The following is a 17,760-nucleotide window of genomic DNA, read 5'->3' on the forward strand; positions in this document are numbered from 1 at the left end:
CCGCAAATACGCTAGGAAGTGACGCAGCCAGCTGCCTGTGAATATCGACGGCGTTTGCGGTCGAGCGGTCAAGGACTCACACGACGCTTCTTGCAGGCTCTGGTCTGATCACGTTGCCATACTAGAACTTCGCGAGCCCGTCATCCGTGTCAAGGTGCCGGAATTTAGCCATGGTATACTCGTGCATGTCGCCGATGGCCTCGTTTGTCAACTACTACAACAATCGCCACTCTTGACGCATGGCAGACTTTTTGCTAACCCTCGTGTACATTTCTGTGGTCCCTTATTTTCATCTGCTGCTGCTGTGGCTGCTGTCTCCGAACCGCCAGCGCAATCAGTAAACTGTGCCGGCAGCCCGTCGTCAGACACGCCCGAGTTTGCCAGCGAGAGGCGGTCGGCGAGAAGGACAACAGCTTTACGCCAACAGCTTTACGCGGCCGGACACAAGCTGCGGACTTTTTCCGCTACCTGGCTTTCTACTGGCTGCACGAAGAGATCACATAGCACCTGCTCGGGTTCCTCACTGACGGAGACGACGCAGGAGCGCGCGCGAATAAGGGCAACCTGAAGGGCCTCGACAAGCTCGGATCCATCACCAGCCTGCCCTGCCACGAGAAAGTTTGCGTGTGCACTCGCCTATTACAGTGACAGTTCGCGAGTGCCTGAGCGAGACATATGTGCAGGACCAGAAGAACTACAACTGCACGATCTTTAAGCCATTGCCGCCCAAGTTCGACAAAAGCTGGAAGCCATGGGCACCGGATGTCAGAAAGATCTGTCCCCGCTGGCAGGAGCGCGGCCGGCCTGAGAACGCGCACGCGTACGCGACGTTCCTGAACAGAATGCGGATCTGCATCGGCCGATCTACGCTGGCAGCAAGATGGCCGAGTGCGAGCCGCACGTGTGTGGTCGGCAAAGTCTGCTGGTGCCTGATTGAGTCCAGCCAGCGCCAGGGCCAGTGGCTCGCCCGAGGTCGCACTCTTGATCCTCGCACGCCGACCGGACGTCGAAAGGGCGCCCAGGTCTACGCCGGCAGGCCAGTGGAAGTAGAGCAAGTGGTGCGGCACGTGCGACGCGTCGCCAGGACAACGCGCAGTCACGTGGAGCGGAACAGCCGTCGGTTGGCGCGTCCGCAGGGTGCGTCGTAGCGCGGTCTAGGGTTCTGTCCAGATCCCTAGGGCTCGGCCGAACATTCTGGGCTGTCTCCGCACATGTGCCGCAGCGCGCAGACTCACGTTGGCATGTGCCACGGAGTGCCGATCCACGCCACGAGTCACGTCCGGCGTCACTCGCAGGCTGCTAGCCAGAGTCGTCGGCGCCAAGGTCGGCGGTCGCACCACGACGCGAGCGGCGTCGTCTGACAACCGTACCCATGCCAGTCATGCGTCCGGAGAGTCCAGCCGGCGGTCAAGCGGGCAACGTAACCTTGCCGACCTTGCCGGTAGCGCGGCCATTCCAGGCCCGGCGACGGCGCCCGAAATTGCGACCAGTGGTGGTCGAATTGGTTGCCGACCGCATGACTGAGCGTCATGCAGTCCCCTGAATGATGTTTGACATTGTTTGATACCAACGCGTTTTGGACAACGTCAACAACGCGCTGGCGGACGACGGCGTGCCGGGTGTCGCGGACCAATGCTGGGCGCGTGCCTGGCCCTCTGACCGGCACGGCGTACGCGCAGGCTGTTTCACGATGCCCGGCGCGGACCACCGGTCCGACAGCACCGCGCGGCCGTGTTGGGAAACTCGCGGGCCGAGGGCGAATATTCGTCCGGATACCCCTGCGGGCATGGCGCGGCGTAGGCCGACGACCGGCCGCAGATACGCGTGTCCGCGGACGCTCAGGTCCGCGGGCGCGTACGCGTGCCCGCGGCGGGTCCGCGGACTGTGCTCACGAGTCACCGAGTCACAGCCGCAGGCAGGATCGATGTAGACCGGGTCAGCCGCGGTGGCCACACGGCCACGGTGGCCACGAGTCGCCACCTACATTGGGCCGGTCGCTGGCCGCGGTCTCGCCAGCGGCCGTGCCGGCACCCGGCGGCGCCAATAGGCTGGCGGTCTGTGCATGCGCTTCTGGACAGCCGACGAGGCCAGCTAGCGACAGGCTAGGACCGGAAGTCCAAGGCGAGCAGCGCAGGGGGCGCCACGGCTCGCGTCGAGGTAGAAAAAACGTACGCGAGCCGTGGCGGACATAACCTTGAGTAGCACAGTGCAACCGAGAGCAGCGCCAGGGCGGCCGAAGATCGCGCCATGGCGCAACGTTGTTGGCCGGGCGGCGACGATTGGCCGGGCGGCGACGATTGGCCGGCGCGCCGCGGGCGGTGGCGGGCGGTGGACGTACGCGGGGCCGGCCGGCCCGGCGAACGTTTGCGCCGACGGCCGACGGGCGCGCCGGCAGCTCGCACCCGCGGCGACCGTGGCGGTGGGTCCGACCTGGCCGGGTCGGGGAGCCCGTTGGGGGTGTCGGGTCGCACCAGCCACGCCGCGCGTTGTTTGTTTGTTTGTGTCGGCGCCACGCCCAAGTGGGCGCGTGCAGATACGAGGTGGCGGGCCGCCCCCGTCGGCAGCGCGGCTGGCCCAGCGACGCCGGCGCCCCGCGGCCATGTGCCGGTAGCCGCCTGGCGCGCGCTCGAGTCGCAGGCCGGGGGCCGGGCTGTTCGGCCAAATTAGCAGGGCGCAGAGTAGGTTTGTTAGTGCGGCTGGGCGGCGCCGCGCTAGTGGAACCGGGTCGAAGGCGCTAGTGGCCGCAGACGCCCAGCCAGAAGCGCTCTGCAGGCGACGGGCGGAGCAGCGAGCAGCGCCTGCAGCGCGGTGCATGCGGGTGCAGGACTGTGCAGCCTGGCCCGCAGAGCGACCCAGCCCGCTGGGTCGGGCCGTGCCAGCCGGGGTGGTCGCGGGCGGCCACCGCGGCCCCGCGGCTGCCAAGCAGGCGCGCCGTGGCCGGCGTCGCGCCGCGCGGTCCAGGGGGTGGCCGTGCCGGGCGCGGCCGCCGCATCCGGCACGAACACGGCCGGTCCGTGCTCTGGCCGGCCGGTCGGCTGACAGCACCTCTGGACGTGAGGGGGCCGCGCAATCGCGGTCGTCGGCGACCAGACCGGCGACAGCCTGGTCGCGATCGCGCTGCAGCTTGATGCTCTTTGTGCGCACTACCGTGCACTAGACGCACGCCGCCGCAGAGACCGGATGACAATTCGGGGCCTAGCCCTACGCGCCCTGGCCTGCGTCGGGGTTAGGGCACATCCATGCCGCCGGGCCCGCGTGGGCGCCCACGCGCCTGGCGCGGCTCGGCACCGCCCGCCCTGCCGAACCGAGCGCCGGGTGTCGGTGCGGCGCTCCGGCGCGTGGGCGCCCGCGGCTGCGTCCCAGCCCGCCTGCAGCCGCCCCACCCGCCGCCCGCGCGTACGCCGCACCCTCCCTGCCGCGAACACGCCCTCGCCCGACGCCCGCCGCCGGACGCGCCGCGGCCACGAGGGTGCCACCGCCGCGCGGGCTCCCGCGCTGGTGGAACCCAGCGACCCCTAATGCACGCACCAGAGCTTAGTGCGCCAGGCTGCACGCGCTAGCGCTAGCCTGCGGCGATCCCATGGCGCCTTGCCAGGAACGGCTGCCCGCACCGCTGGTTCGGCCGCTGGCGCTACGCCCCGTCGGGCAACTAGTATCACACAACGCTCGGCGACGCTCATCCTGATATTGCGCAGGCGCCAGCGCGCCCGCCATCGCGCGGCGGCTGTGAGCAACTGCGAGCTGCAGTGCGCTTTAAGCTTTGTGAGCGTTATCACTTAGTCAGGATTGGCAATAGCCACGTCGCCCCGAGCCGCACCGCCCGTCGCGGACGCCCGTGGCCGGAGGCGAGCCGCTCGCGAGCACGCGGCGCACGCGGCCGCGGCTCGCAATGCCCACCGGCACCCCGCGTCCGCACCGCGTCCGCGCCGCGTCCGCCGGGGGAAGGGGCACCCCGCGCTCCGAACAGCCGGCGCGCGTCGCCGGGGGCGCGGCCGGTGCGTCGGCGAACCGATTTGGCCGTCTGCCAAACGCCGGCGCACGCCCCCGCCGCTGTCGGCCCACGTTGGGCGCCCGGGGTACCCTTTCGGATACGTCCTCGGACAGAACCACGCCGTCGGCAGCCGCTAGCACCGCGGTTGCTGCATGCGGCAAGAACGTCGTCACCAGTCTAGCTGGAGTCAATTGACATGTAGAGACCTTGTCAGCCTGCACCCGGCTCGTTTAATCTATTCGCCGGCTAGCCTAATACCGCGGCGGGCGGGCTAGCGCTAGACGCCGGCTAGAGCGAGCCCTCGCTCGTGCTGCGGCTTTAAATAGGCGCCGTCGGCCTCTGGCAAACCCTCACACACACACACAGCAGCCATGGGACTCGGAGTGTTGGAGGACAAGCACCTGACGCACGTTCCGGGAACGTCCAAGATTGTACGCACGCAGACGGGCGCTCGCTAACAGGCCAGGAGGATGCCCTGACCGGCGGTATCATCACGACGGACGACATCGATGTCGCCGACCGCCACCGGTTCAAGCGCGGCACCGGCAAGTACTCGCACATCATCCTGGTGCCGCAGCCGTCGGACGACCCGAACGACCCGCTGGTGAGTGGAGCGCGGCGCGCGGCTGCTGACGGCAGAACTGGACGCCGCTGAAGAAGCACACGGTGTTTGCGTCGCTGATGCTGGCCCTGGGCGTGCTCTGCGCGTCGTCGCCGGTGCTGTCGCCCGGCTACGGCACGCTCATGGTCGAGCTCGACAAGTCGCTGCTGCAGATCATGATGACGTCGGGCGCGTCGCTGATCACGTCGGCCGCGTTTGCGCCGTTCGTGACCGCGTTCGCGCTCAAGTTCGGCAAGCGCCCGATGTTCCTGTTCGCGGTGTTCATCGCGGGCATGGGCATGGTCGGCTCGGCGCTGTCCAAGAACTACACGTCGCTGATCGCGACGCGCGTGATCCAGGGCATTGGCTGCGCGCCCATGGAGGCCACGATCTTCTCGATCGTCAACGACATGTACTTTGTGCACGAGCGCGGCGTGCCGTCGGTCGTGATCCAGTTCGTGGTCGCGTTCTCGCTGGACGGCGTCGGCATCGTGTCCGGCCCGTGCATCACCAACCTGGGCTGGCAGTGGGCGTTCTGGATCCTGTCGATCCTGACGCTGTCCGTCGTTGTCCTGGGCCTGTTCACGTTCCACGAGACGCTGTTTGTGCGCGACGTGATCTCGCCCGAGTTCGCGTCCGAGGACGACCTGAAGGACGTGAGCGTCTCGGACGCCGAGAAGCAGTCGCAGTTCAAGCCGGCCAAGGGCCTGTTCTGCAAGCCGTGGGAGCTGGTCGACTCCGGCTACACGTCCGTCAGCAAGGCCGGCTTCTGGGTCACCGTTCTGCGCACGTTCCCGATGTACATGTCGCCGATGACGTGGTTCGCCATCCTGACGTTTGGCATGCTCCAGGTCTTCATCGTCATCTCGTCGTCGTCGATCGCGGCCGTGCTCATGTCGCCGCCGTACTACTTCAACGCGACCGACACCGGTCTGACGTCGGTCGCGTCGCTGGTGGGCGCGCTGCTGGCGCTGGTCCTGTTCGGCCCGATCCTTGACTGGTGCGTGCGCTTCTTCTCGGCGCGCAACGGCGGTGTGTTCGAGCCCGAGTTCCGCCTGCCGCCGATGTTCCTGGCCACGCTGTTTGTGTGCTTCGGCTTCGTCGGCTACGGCTACTCGACCAACCACGGCATCCACTGGATGGCGCCGACGACGTGCCTGGGCATGCTGGCGTTCGGCCAGACCATTGGCTGCTCGACCACCATGGCCTACATCGCCGACTCGTTCTGCGACCGCTCGGCCGAGGCCTGGGCGGCCATCTCGATTGTGCGCAACATCATCTCGTTCTCGTTCCTCTGGTTCATCTCGGACTGGCTCGCGGCCGAGAACAACCAGCAGGTCTTTGGCATTCTGGCCGGTCTCGCTGTGGCGTGCACGGCCACGACCATCCCGATGTACATCTACGGCAAGCGCGTGCGCTCGTGGTGCTACCGCCACGGCTTTGTGACCTTCAACAACCAGCTGGTGACCAAGACCGAGTCGAAGACGAGCGCGAGCCTCGACGAGAAGGCCTCGGAGTAGGCCCCCCTTTTCACGTTTAATGTTTGATGCGCCGTAACGTTTAATGCTTTGTATTCTTCTCTGTGGCCGCTGCGGCCGCCTGTATATGTTTGTCACGACTCAATACACGACTTTCTGGCGAAGACCCGCGCCGCACGCTGTGCGGCGCTCGGCCTGGCCGTGCTCCTGCACGGCCGAGGCTGTGCATGCGCTAGGCGACGGCGGGCCCTGGCCCGCTTGCGGCAAGACCGTTGGCTGCAGCTGCGTCTAGCACGCGCGGCGGGCCTAGACCCGTTAGGAAAGCAGGTCCCGGACGAGCGTGCCGGTGGTCGGCGTCTCCGTAGCGCATGCGCGTGAGCTTCTTTTGCCATGCCGGCCGGCAGGAATTCGCGCACGGCACGCAGACGGGCGGCTGGCGGACAGCCGTTTGGGGTGCGTACGTGCAGCGGCGGCTGGGCGGCTGGCCGGATGACCGGGCGGCTGGGCCGAGCCGCATGGGTCGGGGCGGCTGGGCCAAGCCGCACGGGTCGCGGCGGGGCGGGCTGTGGCGGCGGGGCCGAGCCGCATCACCTGCGTCTGCGGGTGACGCGGCTGGGGCACGGCGGCACACGCACGGCCACAGCGGACGCCGGCACCGCCACGCAGGCACGCCCCGCGCACCGCGCCGGCACCGCCACGCACGGCCACGGCGCGCGGACGCCGCCGGGCATCCCGCCGCGCCGAGCACGCGCCACATAGAGCACACTCAGCGTGCACCGCCACACGCCGCGCACCGCCGCACGCACATCTACGTCTATTCTCTCCTTCACACCTTCACCCGTTAGCACGTTCTCAAAGCGCGACAGTCAGAATATGAGCTTCTTCTCAGCCGAGGCTGCAGATAATGTAGATAAGTTTTGAAGGTAATTCATCATTCGTCGCTCTCGGCGGGCTTACCTTGTGGCCAGATCGCCCGGGCGGGCGAGGAAAGAATTTGCACGCGCGGCTTTTTATAGGCTAGATCCCCTAACCCTGGTGCGCAACGTAATGGCCCCTGGCGGTCGCACACCCGCCGTACCCACAGCACCGACCCTCGGCCACGACCAGCGCACCGCCAACCATCGATCGCTAGAATCCAGTAACCATGACGCTGACGGAAGAGCTCAAGACGCGTAACTTCAGGTGAGCATGTTGCGGGAGAGGCTTCGTCGCGCCGGCACGACCCCAAACAAACGCGCGGCCACATTGGCGACGCCCGACGTCACGGCCGCCGGCGGCCAGCCAGCCCACGATCCGGGCTTTCTCGGCCGCCGGGCCGGCCGGCCGGCCTGGCGGCTTGTCGCGACGGTCGCGCCGAGGCCTCCCGGTCGTTGTCACGACCCACGGCTGCTGTGATTCGCAACAGTGCTAACGCTCCAGCTTATACGGCCAATGGTAGGCAATCGCGCGCCCGCACGGCGGCCATCGTCGGATCGGCAGGCGGCCACGGCAAGCCACGGCCGCCGTCGCTCCCCGGCCCCTCCAATGCGTTCTAACGACCAGGACCGGAATCCTGTGCATCATTCTGTGCATCGCGACCGGCATCGGCACCATCTTCACGTTCTCGCTCGGCCTGATCATCTTCTCGGCGGTCGCCATCGGCGAGGGCCTGACGCTGATCTTTGTCGAGGTGCCCTTCCTCCTCCGTATCTGTCCGATCTCTGAGAACTTCTCGGGCTTTGTCCAGCGGTTCAACAACAACTGGCCCCGCGCCGGTTTCTACCTGATGTAAGTCGCCCATCCGACACGCTGACGCCAGCCTGGCCCTCATCCAGTGGTTCTCGCTCTTTGTGCGGGCGTCGGGCCTGATCGTGGCGGCCATCTTCCTGACGTTCGCGTCGGCGTTCTACGCGCTGGCCGCGCTCAAGCACCAGGACTTCACGACGTCGTCGACGCTCGGCGGCCACGGCATTGCCCAGCAGATCATCTAAGCGATAATAAAGGTTCATGAGTCGTTCCCCTGGGGGCGTATATAGTACATATGCTAGACGGGCTCGGACACGGGCTCTGGCCGGGGCTCTGGCCGGGGCTCGTCCGCCGGCTCGGGCTCGGGCTCGGGCTCGCTGTCCGTCAGCGGCTCGCCGTCCAGGGCCGGGTCCACCAGGTCCTCCGGCCGTGTAGGCTCGGGCTCGGGCTCTTCCGCGCGCTCGACCTTCTTCCAGCGGCTTGCCGGCCGCGGCCGGGCCCCGGGCTCGGGCTCGGGCTCGGGCTCGACCTCGGGCTCGGGCTCGGCCGGCGGCCGCGCCGTGCCATGCACAAACAGGCTGACCATCTTGTTGACGTCGTCCTGCACAAACACGTTCCAGCCCTCCCACACCGAGATCACGGCCATGACCTGGCGCCGGAAGTTCTCGGCGCGGATGCGGCCCTCGAACGACCGGTAGACGGTGTGTAGCAGCTCAAACACGCGCACGAGCTTGGTCTGGAACAGCCCGCGGTACTTCCACGTGCCCTTGCTGACGCCGCCGATGCCCAGGCCCGAGTTGTGGAGGATGTCGCCGACGGCCCACAGCCGCGCGATGCGCTGCTGCACGGTCGCTGCCGGGTCGGCCACGGACTCGCAGATCACGTCGACGATCTCGTCGGCCGCGTGCGAGTTGTCCATGGCAAAGGCCATCACGCGCGCGATCGCGCCGCGCCGCATCGAGATGTGCTCCAGCAGGAGCGACAGGTGCAGGTGCGCCAGCGTGCCCAGCCACGGCAGACTGCCCTGGTCGTCGCCCGGGCCGTCGTCGAGGTCCATCTGCTCGAGCCGGTCGAGCTCGTCGTCGATCGTCGGCGGCGGCGCCGGCGGCAGCCAGACAATGCCGTCCGCAAACAGCGCGGCCGGCCGCGTGGGCCACCGGTCGACGGCCTCGCCGCGCGCGACCGACCACGCCTTCCACCGGTAGTAGACGTGCTCGGCCAGACACGGGTCAAACAGAAACGCAAAGTCGGGGTTGCGCCGCTCGCGCTCCATGACGGCCGCCTCGAACGCCGGCCCGTGCCGGACGACCTTCTCGACCATGAAGTGGATCAGCCGGAGCATGCGCAGCGTGTCCGGGTACTGCACCTTGACCACGAGCTGGTCTGGCGCCAGCGCGCCGGCCGCGCCCGTCATGGCGCCGTCCCGCAGGCTGCTCGGCGGCGGCGCGTTCTTGTAGCTGCGCAGATGCGGATTCACCGTCGGCGCGGCCGACCGCGGCGCCGCGTTGAACGGCAGGCCCGTCCGCGGCCGCGTCCCGGTGTCCGACGTCAGTCCGGCCGCCAGCCAGAAGCCCTCGCCGAGGTACTTCTGGTCGAGCTCGGCGCGCGCGCGCGCAGCCGCCGCCGCCGTGCTCAGCACGACCGTGGCCGCCACGCCGCGCTGCCGCGGGTCCGCGGCCGCAAACGTCACCGACACGATCTCGCCGTACTCGGCCAGCAGCTCGCGCACGCGGCTCGCCGTCGTCATCGGCGGCAGCCCGCCCAGCACGATCCGCCGTGTCGACAGCTCCTCCTCGGACGGCGCGTTGTCCTGCTTGTCGGCCAGCTCGGCCTGCAGCCGCGCCGCGCGCGACTCGGGGCGCTTGAACTCGGCGCGCCCGCCCGTCTGCCACCGTTTGGCCGGATTCTGCCGTGAGCGCGTGCGCGTCCGCGCACCTACCTCGTCCTGCGGCGGCCCGTGCCGCCGCTTGAGCTGGCCGGGCGGCACGAAGCCGCTCGCGCCGCCGCGGAACCCGTGCCCGCCCTGGCGCTGGCCCACAAAGCCCACGCCGTCGTCGCGCTCAAACGACTTGACAAAGTCTTCGTACACCGCCTTGGTCTCGGCTTCTTCGGCCCGTCGCCGCTCCTCCTCGGCCTCGCGTGCGCGTTCAAACGCCGACTTGCGCTGCTCGCCCGTGGCCTCGCCTGGGCCGCCGGCGCTGCTGCTGGCGCCGGTCCCGGGACCAGGTCCTGGCCGCGGCCGCGCCGCAAAATGCCGCGGCGGCATCGTGTCTGCTCGCCTCGTGCGCTTGCGCAGCTCCCGCCGTGCTCACTGGGCCCGCCTGGCTGCGGACAGACTGCGGATGGCTTGCGTGACGTCTGCGCCGCTGGATCGCGCTTTGCTTGCTGTCTGCGTCGACGGATCGCGCTGAGCCGCACCATCACCATTTTCACCGCGCGGGTCCCCTCGCCTCGCGCGGCTGTGCTGCCACGCCACGCCGCGTATGCACTGCTCACGACTGGACGACGCGGCTGACGACGCCTACGGCCTGGTGGCCGAGACGTACAGAAGAGCTGAGGATGGGCCAGCGGTGGCTGTCTGGAACTGTCGCGGGGGACGACTCGTGCCAGATCTAGCCGGTCAGTGAGTCGATTGTATGAAGTGAAACAGTGGCAGCCGGCAACGGTGGCGGCTTGGAGAGGGCACAATCAGGGCATGGATCTGCACGGATGTTTGATAGCTTTGTCCGGACAGGACGTAGACGTGACTGCGGACCGGACGCGGACTTGAACGTGGACAAGAGAGTCCGGACCTGTCTGCAGGACCCGCCATTGCCGGTCCTGACAGTGTCCGACCTACGGACCCGCAAGGGTCCTGACTCTACGGGCTGCGGCGTAGACTGCACACGAGCAATGCGCGCTCTCTGGCCAGCGAGGTGGACTTTGGCGTAGGATCTGTGACGCGTATGGACACGGGACACGACTGAGCACGGACGTTTGCAGCCGTGCGGACATACGGACAGTCGTACGGACACATGACCTGCAGAGCGCGGATGACGGAAGCGAGGCCTGGCCGGACTGGCTCTGGACTGCGGACTCGCGGACGTGGGCTTGCGGACATGGGCGTGCGGACATGGGCGTGCGGACAGGAACTCGCGGACGCGGACTCGCAGACGGGTCTCGCGGACACGGACTCGCAGACACGGACTCGCAGACACGGACTCGCGGACACGGAATCGCGGGACACGGACTCGCAGACGGGTCTCGCGGACACGGACTCGCAGACCTGGACTCGCGGACGTGGACTCGCGGACACGGACTCCAGGCCTGGACTGGTAGGCCTGGACTCGCGGACACGGAATCGCGGACTCGCGGACTCGTGGACACACGTCCGCCCACCACTGGGGCCCGTAGACAACCTCGACCCGGGTGCGAGCATGTCGTTGACCCGGTAACAAGTACGACAACCGGGTCTCGAGTGCGCCTCGACCCGGTCCGACCACAGCTCAACCCTGTCGCGAGTGCTTCCCGGTCACGCAGCTCGACCCTACCGCGAGTACTGCCCGGTCACGAGCATCCGGACCTAGTCTCGAGCACGGCTTGACCCGGTCACATTTTCGGCTCGACCCGAACACACCACCAGGCCCGAATGGTCCAATACGACCCGACCGGTAAACCATAGCCAGCCTCGGGCCTCGCCCGGCGACCACACACGCACGCTTTGTGCTGTACGTGTTCCAATGAACGTCCAGTGACCGACCGCCACACGGTACCTTTGCACAATGCACGCCACCGTCGGCTTCTCTGCCTCGGCTCGTCCAAGCTCCGCGCCCCGCCCAGCTCTAGCTGCCAGCTCATCGCAGGACATTCCGGATTCGAGTGGCTCGCTCCGAGACTCGGCATGCAACTTGCTGCGGGTTTATGCATGAGCATGCACGTGCGTCTCTGCGGCCCTGAGACGCGCTCGTCATGTAAACAAGGTGAAACAGGCGGTGGTGAAACACGCCGGCGTGCAGGCGCGAGCATGAATCTGCGCTGTATGTTTGTTACAGATCGCGCGTGCGCGTGCTAGCCGTGTCGTGCTTGTTTGTGCGACGCGATGTTTGGGAGTAGTGCAACGCGATGTTTCATGTGCTGTCTGTGCACATGTTTACTTGCGGATTCATGCAATTGGCGCGGCGTCAGGGGCCCGTGGTCAGCAATCTCGCGGTAATCTCAGTGGCCGACCTGCCAGCGGTCCTAGTCCGCGCTGCAGACGGCAAATTGCGATGGCAAAGACCAGAGTCTGGCAGTGCCCCGCTCGGCTGCAGCTCGCCACGGCTGCCGCGCACGCAGCGAGCCACACGCCCGCGCCGCCGTCGCCCCCGCCGCTGCCGAGACACGGCTGAGCCGCGTACGCAGCGGTCTTGCGGAGCCGAGTCGCGTACGCAGCCTCGAGCGGTCGCAGGGCCGTAGCGATAGGGCTAGCAACGCCCAGCCTGAGTCATTAGGGCGGAGGCAAGGGCGCCATGACGGCCGTGACTCAAAATCATACGTGCAATGGAACCATGTCAGTGTCCACAGGGGGTTCTAGATGGTGTCCACCTGAAACACGCGACGCTGGCCGAAGCAAGCCACGGCCTTGGTGGTCGCCGCCGCGGACTGCGCCCGACCGTAGCTCGTACGTGGGGCATTCCTGCCGCCGGCTAGCCTGCGACCGCTGCAGGGCCCGGCGGGCCCGGCGTCGCGGCAGGCTATCTTGTGCCGGCGGTCGCCGCGTCCGTGACCGATTGGCCGGCTGGCGGCGACCCGCCAGCCCGGCTCGGCCGGCACCGCCGCGTACTCGACCGAGACCGATCTGGCGATCGGCCGGATGCTGCAGCCGGGTCGCCGATCGAGTCCACTGGCGGGACTAGGCCACGACGCACGCCTATGCACAGCCACGGCCGAGGCCACTGCCCAATGGCCCTCGGGGTGGTCGCCGGCCAACGCACGGCGGGCGCTGCTGCCGGGCGTGGCCAGCGAGCAAGGCTGAGTGCTACTGAGCCATGGTCGCGCGGCCGCGGGCCGGGGGGTTGCCGTGCGGACCACCCCGCCCTCCGAGCCGCGCGGCCGGGGCCACTGCCGGAACTTCCGCCGCGGTGACGCACCGAGTTCGGCAGTGGTCGTGGCCCCATGACGCAACCACCGGCTCCACTGGCGAGCCAACGTCCTCTAGCGTCTGGGCACAGTGGACTGGTCATCGCTCGGGTCACCCGCGTACCGGAGAGGAATAGTGGCCCCCGGTCCACTGGCGGGCACGGACTGCGCGGCTGGCGGTACCCCGGCGCCCGCGCTACCGCTGCGGTCGCGGCCAGACCGGTGACAGTGCAGTGGTGTGCGCGCCTTGCAGCGGTGGGCGGCCGCGGCCGCTGCGCAGTCGCAGGGCTCGGGTGTCCGGGCAGCGGGCGCAGCCGCCGTGACCGTATGCCGCAGGGCGTGGCAACCGCCGGCCGGTGTGTGCGTCGACTGGCCAGCCGCTGCACAGCCACGTAGACCACTGGTAGACCACTGGCCGCCGGCCGCCGCGCCGCACGGCCGCGCCTCTGACCGCAGAGGCCCTGATCGGCGGTGCAGCCAGTGGGCCCGCAGCACGCGCCCACGGCTGCACAGGCCGGCACGATCGCACCTTGGTCGTCCGGCGTCGGACCGGCGTCGCGGCCGCCGGGCCAGTCGGCTACTGCGCGTCCGAGGCCGGCGTCGTCGATATTGCAGGTCGCGTACCTCGCCGGCGTGGTACGGGCCGTCGAGTGCAAGCAGCGGCTAAGTGCAAGTGCCGCCATAGTGCAGCATACGAAGGCACGCAGCTCGCAGCAGACCGCAGCAGCTCGCAGCAGCGCCGCGCGACCGCCAGGTCCACTTGCCAGGAACCCGGCACAGCATTTTCCACAGCTGCAGGCTGCGCCGCGCGCAGTAGCTGTTCGCGCCGTCACGACCGATCGCGGCCGCTAGCCGTTCGGTGCTGCAGCAGGCGCGTCCACGCAGGCCGCCTGTGCAGCGGCCAGCGAACGGTAGGTCGAAGCAAGGACCGGCATGTACGAGCCGCGTGCAGGTCGTCGGACGCGAGGCCACGCCGTGCAGGATTCTGGAAGCTATCGCGGCAGGCTACGGCCGGCCGAGCGTCGGTCGCGCCGGCGGACAAAGGACCGTCCGGGCCCGGCCGGCGGCCGAGTGACGGACAGACGGTCGGCGGGCGGCGGCGACGATCGCCGCGGCCAGCGGCCAACGCACGGCCCGGGTGCGGTCCGCGCCGCAGCGCGCGCGGCGCGGACGTTGCCCATTGGCCCGTTGGCCCATAGACTGCGCGATCGTTTCTGGAACACTCTAGGCTCGTTCCACCGCACAGGTCTGCCAGGCACTGGCTGCCCAGCAGGCTCAGTCGTACTGGCGCGTCTGCGGCTCTAGGCCGTGGCGCGCTGGTCCGCAGAATGTTGTGAGCCGGCCACGTTGCGCCCAGCGCGGTCTGGAGCGCGGGCTAGCCGCCGCGGCTACGGCACGCTACCGCACAGCCGTGAGCAAGCTGGTTGCTTTAGCCGTGACTAGCGGGCGTTTGCCCACCAGGCACCGTGGCGCTGCTGGCGCTCGCCTGCAGCTGGCGCGCTGGCGCGCCGCTACGGTAGCGCTCGCGGTCGCTGGCAACGCTGCCGCGGACTGTGACTGCGACTGGCAGATCACAGTGTTAAATAACACCATGCGTGGCGGCTGGCGTGCGCCCGGCCGCGCCGTATTTGCGCAGCACCCGGCAGGACTGCGGCCGCAGCGGCTGGCGGCCTCTGGCGGCCGCGGACGCTCAGCCGCTGCGCCGTTGCGCCTGCCAGAGGCAGCCAGAGGGCGGATAGCCGCCGCGGCCGAACCGGCGTCTAGCGCACGCGCCTAGCCGGCTCGTCTGTCGGCAACGTAGCATGCGTGGCCGCGCGCAGGCTGAGCCGGCCGCGCCGGCATGCTGGCCGGCCGGGGCTGCTAGGCAGCGGCCGCGGAACGGGCAGCACCCGTAGCGCTCGTAGCCCGCGCTCGCTATGCGCCGGTCCGCTACGCTCGCGCAGCGCGGCCGCCACGGTCCGCAAAGGTCCGGCCGGCACGCCGAGACGGCGGCGCGACCGCGCGGCCCCGACCACGACCCCGCGCCAGGCGCCCGAGGCGGCGCCAACGAGCACGCCAGTGGCCTGGCCGCTCGCGCCGGCGCGCCCGCGGCGCCGCCCGTCCCCGCCCGCCGGCGGAGGCCGCGCCCGAGCCCCGCCGGGCCCCGCTACAGCTCACGACGTCGCGGGCGGACGTCGTCGGGCTCGAGAAAGGTCCCAATTTCCTGATTGGGCTCGTTCGAGGAACAGCATGTGCCGCGCATAGCGCTAAGCCGCGTCGGGTCGCATTGTGCAACGTCGCTCACAAAGTAAAACAGATGTCGAGCGCGGTAAGACAGCCCTAGGCCACTTCCATAGCCCAATGTTTCGTCTCATCTCTTCCAGGAAAGAGCTCATCCTAGCTCTATTGGGCATTCGGTAGCCAAATCACAAAAACAGTAACAGGCCCAGACGGGAATGGGCGCAAATATGTACTATACGCCTATCTTATACCGTATCCGACGGGCCCTAGCACGCTCACACAGTCACGCATCGCCTGCGCTGCCGCCTACCAGCTGGTCTGCGCGGTGGGCGACGCCGCGTGCCGCCGGGCGGAGGCAGCCATTAGCCACCCGGCAGAATGACCGCCGGCGCCGCGGACCGGGCTGCGGGACCGGGTCGGGGACCGTGCTAGGCGAGGATGCTGGGCGGCCGAGGGCCAAGGACCCGGTCACGGTGTCGGCTCCAAGACAGTGTCACCCGAGCGGCAACCGATCCGGGTCTGCGGCTCTCCCGCGACTCGGGGCGCACACACAGTCCTTGTTGGTTATGTCTCAGCTGCACGCGGGCACACCGCGCACACAAGGCCTTCTCCTGAAAGGGCCTTGATGCACCGCGGCTTGTCTGATCCTGCGGTCGGGACCGGCGGCTGGCGGCGGGGTCTGGCGCCGCCGCCGGCTCGCCGGGCTCGTCGGGCTCGCGCGCTGCTGCGCCGGGCGCGCTGCTGCGCCTGTTGTGCGCTGCGCTTGCCGCCGGGACGCCTCCTCTTCGAAGACGAGACCAGAGAGCCCTGGAACCTTATTCGTGATTCCCTAGCTGGCACTAGGCCCGTCCAGGACGCAGCGCTAGTGTGCTCGCTAGTTTACAAACTTTGTTTGTGCGCGTTCCCCACGCGCTTCTCCACGCGTGTCGGGGCCGGTACGGCCACTCGCCAAAGAGCTCTCTTTCTGCAACCGTCGCCGGGCCAGCGTCCCGGTAGCGTCAAAAACCCAAATTGCGCGCTCGGACGGACGAGGCGCGGCCGCGCCGAACACGCAGTGCTCGGCCGCTCGGCCGCTCGGCGCCGGTACCGCCGACGCCAGCCAGCGGCCAAGCGCCAAGGTTGCTACCCCGAGACACCCGGCCCGCGCTGACACAGTTGCGTCAGCGGCACCGCCTCAACCGCGTTCCGCACGCGGGCTACGTTGACAATTACGAAGCAAGTCGGATGTATTCTTTTAACACATAACAAATAAAACGCAGAAGACCTATTTATCCCAGAAACGAAACAGAAAATGAGCGCCGGGCTGCCAGAGGACTAGCTCGATCGAGCGCCAGTGACGACGCGGAGGCCGGCGGGCCAGGCAGAGCGCATTAGTGAGTGTTGACTGCGCCGAAGTCTGAAAAATTAAAATAGTAAACAAAAAAAAACACAAAAAGTGCCTAGAACCAGCAGGCACACCAAAACATTTTGTAAAACCAAGCACAAATCAAAAATTTTGTAGAAGCGGAATCCGTCCGAAAACAAGGCAAAGGAATGAAAGTCGTATATGTACAGTGGCAACCGAAAGAAATGTGACTCGTAAGCATGATTTAGATGAGACCCTCGACGTAGCCGTTGCGACCGCCCTTGCGCATGTGTGTCCGACGGTGGGCGCGCAGGTTGTCGGATCGCGAGAAGCGGCGGCGGCAGGCCTCGACCTCGCACACAAAGGGCCGCTCGTCGGTGTGGGTGCGTGCGTGGCGGCGCAGGTGCTCCTGGCGCTTGAACCGCTTGGCGCACTGCTGACACTTGTGCGGCTTGTCGAGCGACGACACAATCAGCGGGATGTTCTTCGGCGTCGACTTGTTGAGCGTCGCGGTCGGGGCGATGACCTGGGACGACAGCTGGAGCGCGTAGCCCGCGGCCGGGTGGTGGTGGCCGGCCGGCGGCGGAACGTGCGAGTGGAGGTGCTGCATGTGCGCGACGTGCGGCGGAATGGCCAGGTAGGGCGCCAGCGGCGTGTAGAACTGGCCGTAGGCGTCGTGCGCCGGCGCGAGCGACTGGTCGCACTGCAGAAAGAACTCGGACTTGATCGGCGACGACAGCGGCGTGGACATGGTCGTGGCCGACGCCGGCGAGTAGCCGTCGGCCGCCGGCAGCGCCGAGCCCATGTAGAGCAGCTCGGGCGTGATGGTGTGCGGCGGCAGGTCGTCCGACGGCGTCGACGGCGCCGTGTTGAGCTCGACCGACGAGAACGACGACATGGACGACACCGACGACCGGCGGTACAGCAGCGGCGGCGACGCCAGCACCGCCGTGTGCAGCGGCTCGGTCATGTACTCAGCGTGCGACTCGAGCGTCTCGAATTCCATTGCGACAGATGAAGAGGCAGACAAGGCTAGAAGAGGTCGAGGGTACCGCGTAAGGTCGAGTCGGGCGACGACAGAAATCGCGAGAATATATATGTGCTAGGTGCCCGAGGCGCAAAGCTCGACCACGATAGTCTATAAACAGCTCGCATAACACGCCCACGACGCCTGGACGTGAAGCAAAGCCTGAAGCAGCCGAAGTAAAATTGACTTACTCTAAGCAAAATATATTATATAATATAATATATATTAAAAATAATCAATATCGATATATGAAATAATCAAATAGTCGAAAAAGAA

At 67.6% G+C, this 17,760-nt stretch overlaps 4 protein-coding genes across 4 annotated transcripts; 2 read left to right on the top strand and 2 right to left on the bottom strand.

Annotated features, from left to right (window-relative positions):
• Positions 1–4,356: 4,356 nt before the first annotated feature.
• V1510DRAFT_431149 (major facilitator superfamily domain-containing protein) lies at positions 4,357–6,234 on the top strand. Its single transcript, XM_066935420.1, has 3 exons — positions 4,357–4,422; positions 4,458–4,595; positions 4,631–6,234. Exons 1-3 carry the CDS (start codon positions 4,363–4,365, stop codon positions 6,110–6,112), a joined length of 1,680 nt encoding a protein of 559 aa, XP_066787916.1. The 5' UTR covers positions 4,357–4,362; the 3' UTR covers positions 6,113–6,234.
• A 681-nt stretch (positions 6,235–6,915) lies between these two features.
• V1510DRAFT_419663 (uncharacterized protein) lies at positions 6,916–8,087 on the top strand. Its single transcript, XM_066934328.1, has 5 exons — positions 6,916–6,993; positions 7,039–7,252; positions 7,490–7,504; positions 7,613–7,837; positions 7,869–8,087. Exons 2-5 carry the CDS (start codon positions 7,215–7,217, stop codon positions 8,038–8,040), a joined length of 450 nt encoding a protein of 149 aa, XP_066787917.1. The 5' UTR covers positions 6,916–6,993; positions 7,039–7,214; the 3' UTR covers positions 8,041–8,087.
• V1510DRAFT_185471 (uncharacterized protein) lies at positions 7,906–10,358 on the bottom strand. The gene has a single exon (XM_066930440.1). It carries the CDS (start codon positions 10,059–10,061, stop codon positions 8,094–8,096), a length of 1,968 nt encoding a protein of 655 aa, XP_066787918.1. The 5' UTR covers positions 10,062–10,358; the 3' UTR covers positions 7,906–8,093.
• A 6,123-nt stretch (positions 10,359–16,481) lies between these two features.
• On the bottom strand, positions 16,482–17,695 carry V1510DRAFT_185509 (uncharacterized protein). The gene has a single exon (XM_066930441.1). The coding sequence runs from the start codon at positions 17,461–17,463 to the stop codon at positions 16,702–16,704; it is 762 nt and encodes a 253-aa protein (XP_066787919.1). The 5' UTR covers positions 17,464–17,695; the 3' UTR covers positions 16,482–16,701.
• Positions 17,696–17,760: the final 65 nt, after the last annotated feature.

The sequence above is a fragment of the Dipodascopsis tothii genome, assembly GCF_038497935.1.
Source record: "Dipodascopsis tothii strain CBS 759.85 unplaced genomic scaffold V1510scaffold_23, whole genome shotgun sequence".
In the NCBI taxonomy this organism is placed as follows: Eukaryota; Fungi; Ascomycota; class Lipomycetes; order Lipomycetales; family Lipomycetaceae; genus Neoaidaea; species Neoaidaea tothii.

Bases quoted from the DNA above. Each gene is read 5' to 3' on its own strand.
- V1510DRAFT_431149 (XM_066935420.1), top strand. From the start codon at position 4,363: ATGGGACTCGGAGTGTTGGAGGACAAGCACCTGACGCACGTTCCGGGA. The intron at 4,423-4,457 runs GTACGCACGCAG...CTAACAGGCCAG, and splicing joins TTCCGGGAACGTCCAAGATT to GAGGATGCCCTGACCGGCGG. The intron at 4,596-4,630 runs GTGAGTGGAGCG...TGCTGACGGCAG, and splicing joins ACGACCCGAACGACCCGCTG to AACTGGACGCCGCTGAAGAA.
- V1510DRAFT_185509 (XM_066930441.1), bottom strand. From the start codon at position 17,463: ATGGAATTCGAGACGCTCGAGTCGCACGCTGAGTACATGACCGAGCCG.
- V1510DRAFT_185471 (XM_066930440.1), bottom strand. From the start codon at position 10,061: ATGCCGCCGCGGCATTTTGCGGCGCGGCCGCGGCCAGGACCTGGTCCC.
- V1510DRAFT_419663 (XM_066934328.1), top strand. From the start codon at position 7,215: ATGACGCTGACGGAAGAGCTCAAGACGCGTAACTTCAG. The intron at 7,838-7,868 runs GTAAGTCGCCCA...CGCTGACGCCAG, and splicing joins CGCGCCGGTTTCTACCTGAT to CCTGGCCCTCATCCAGTGGT.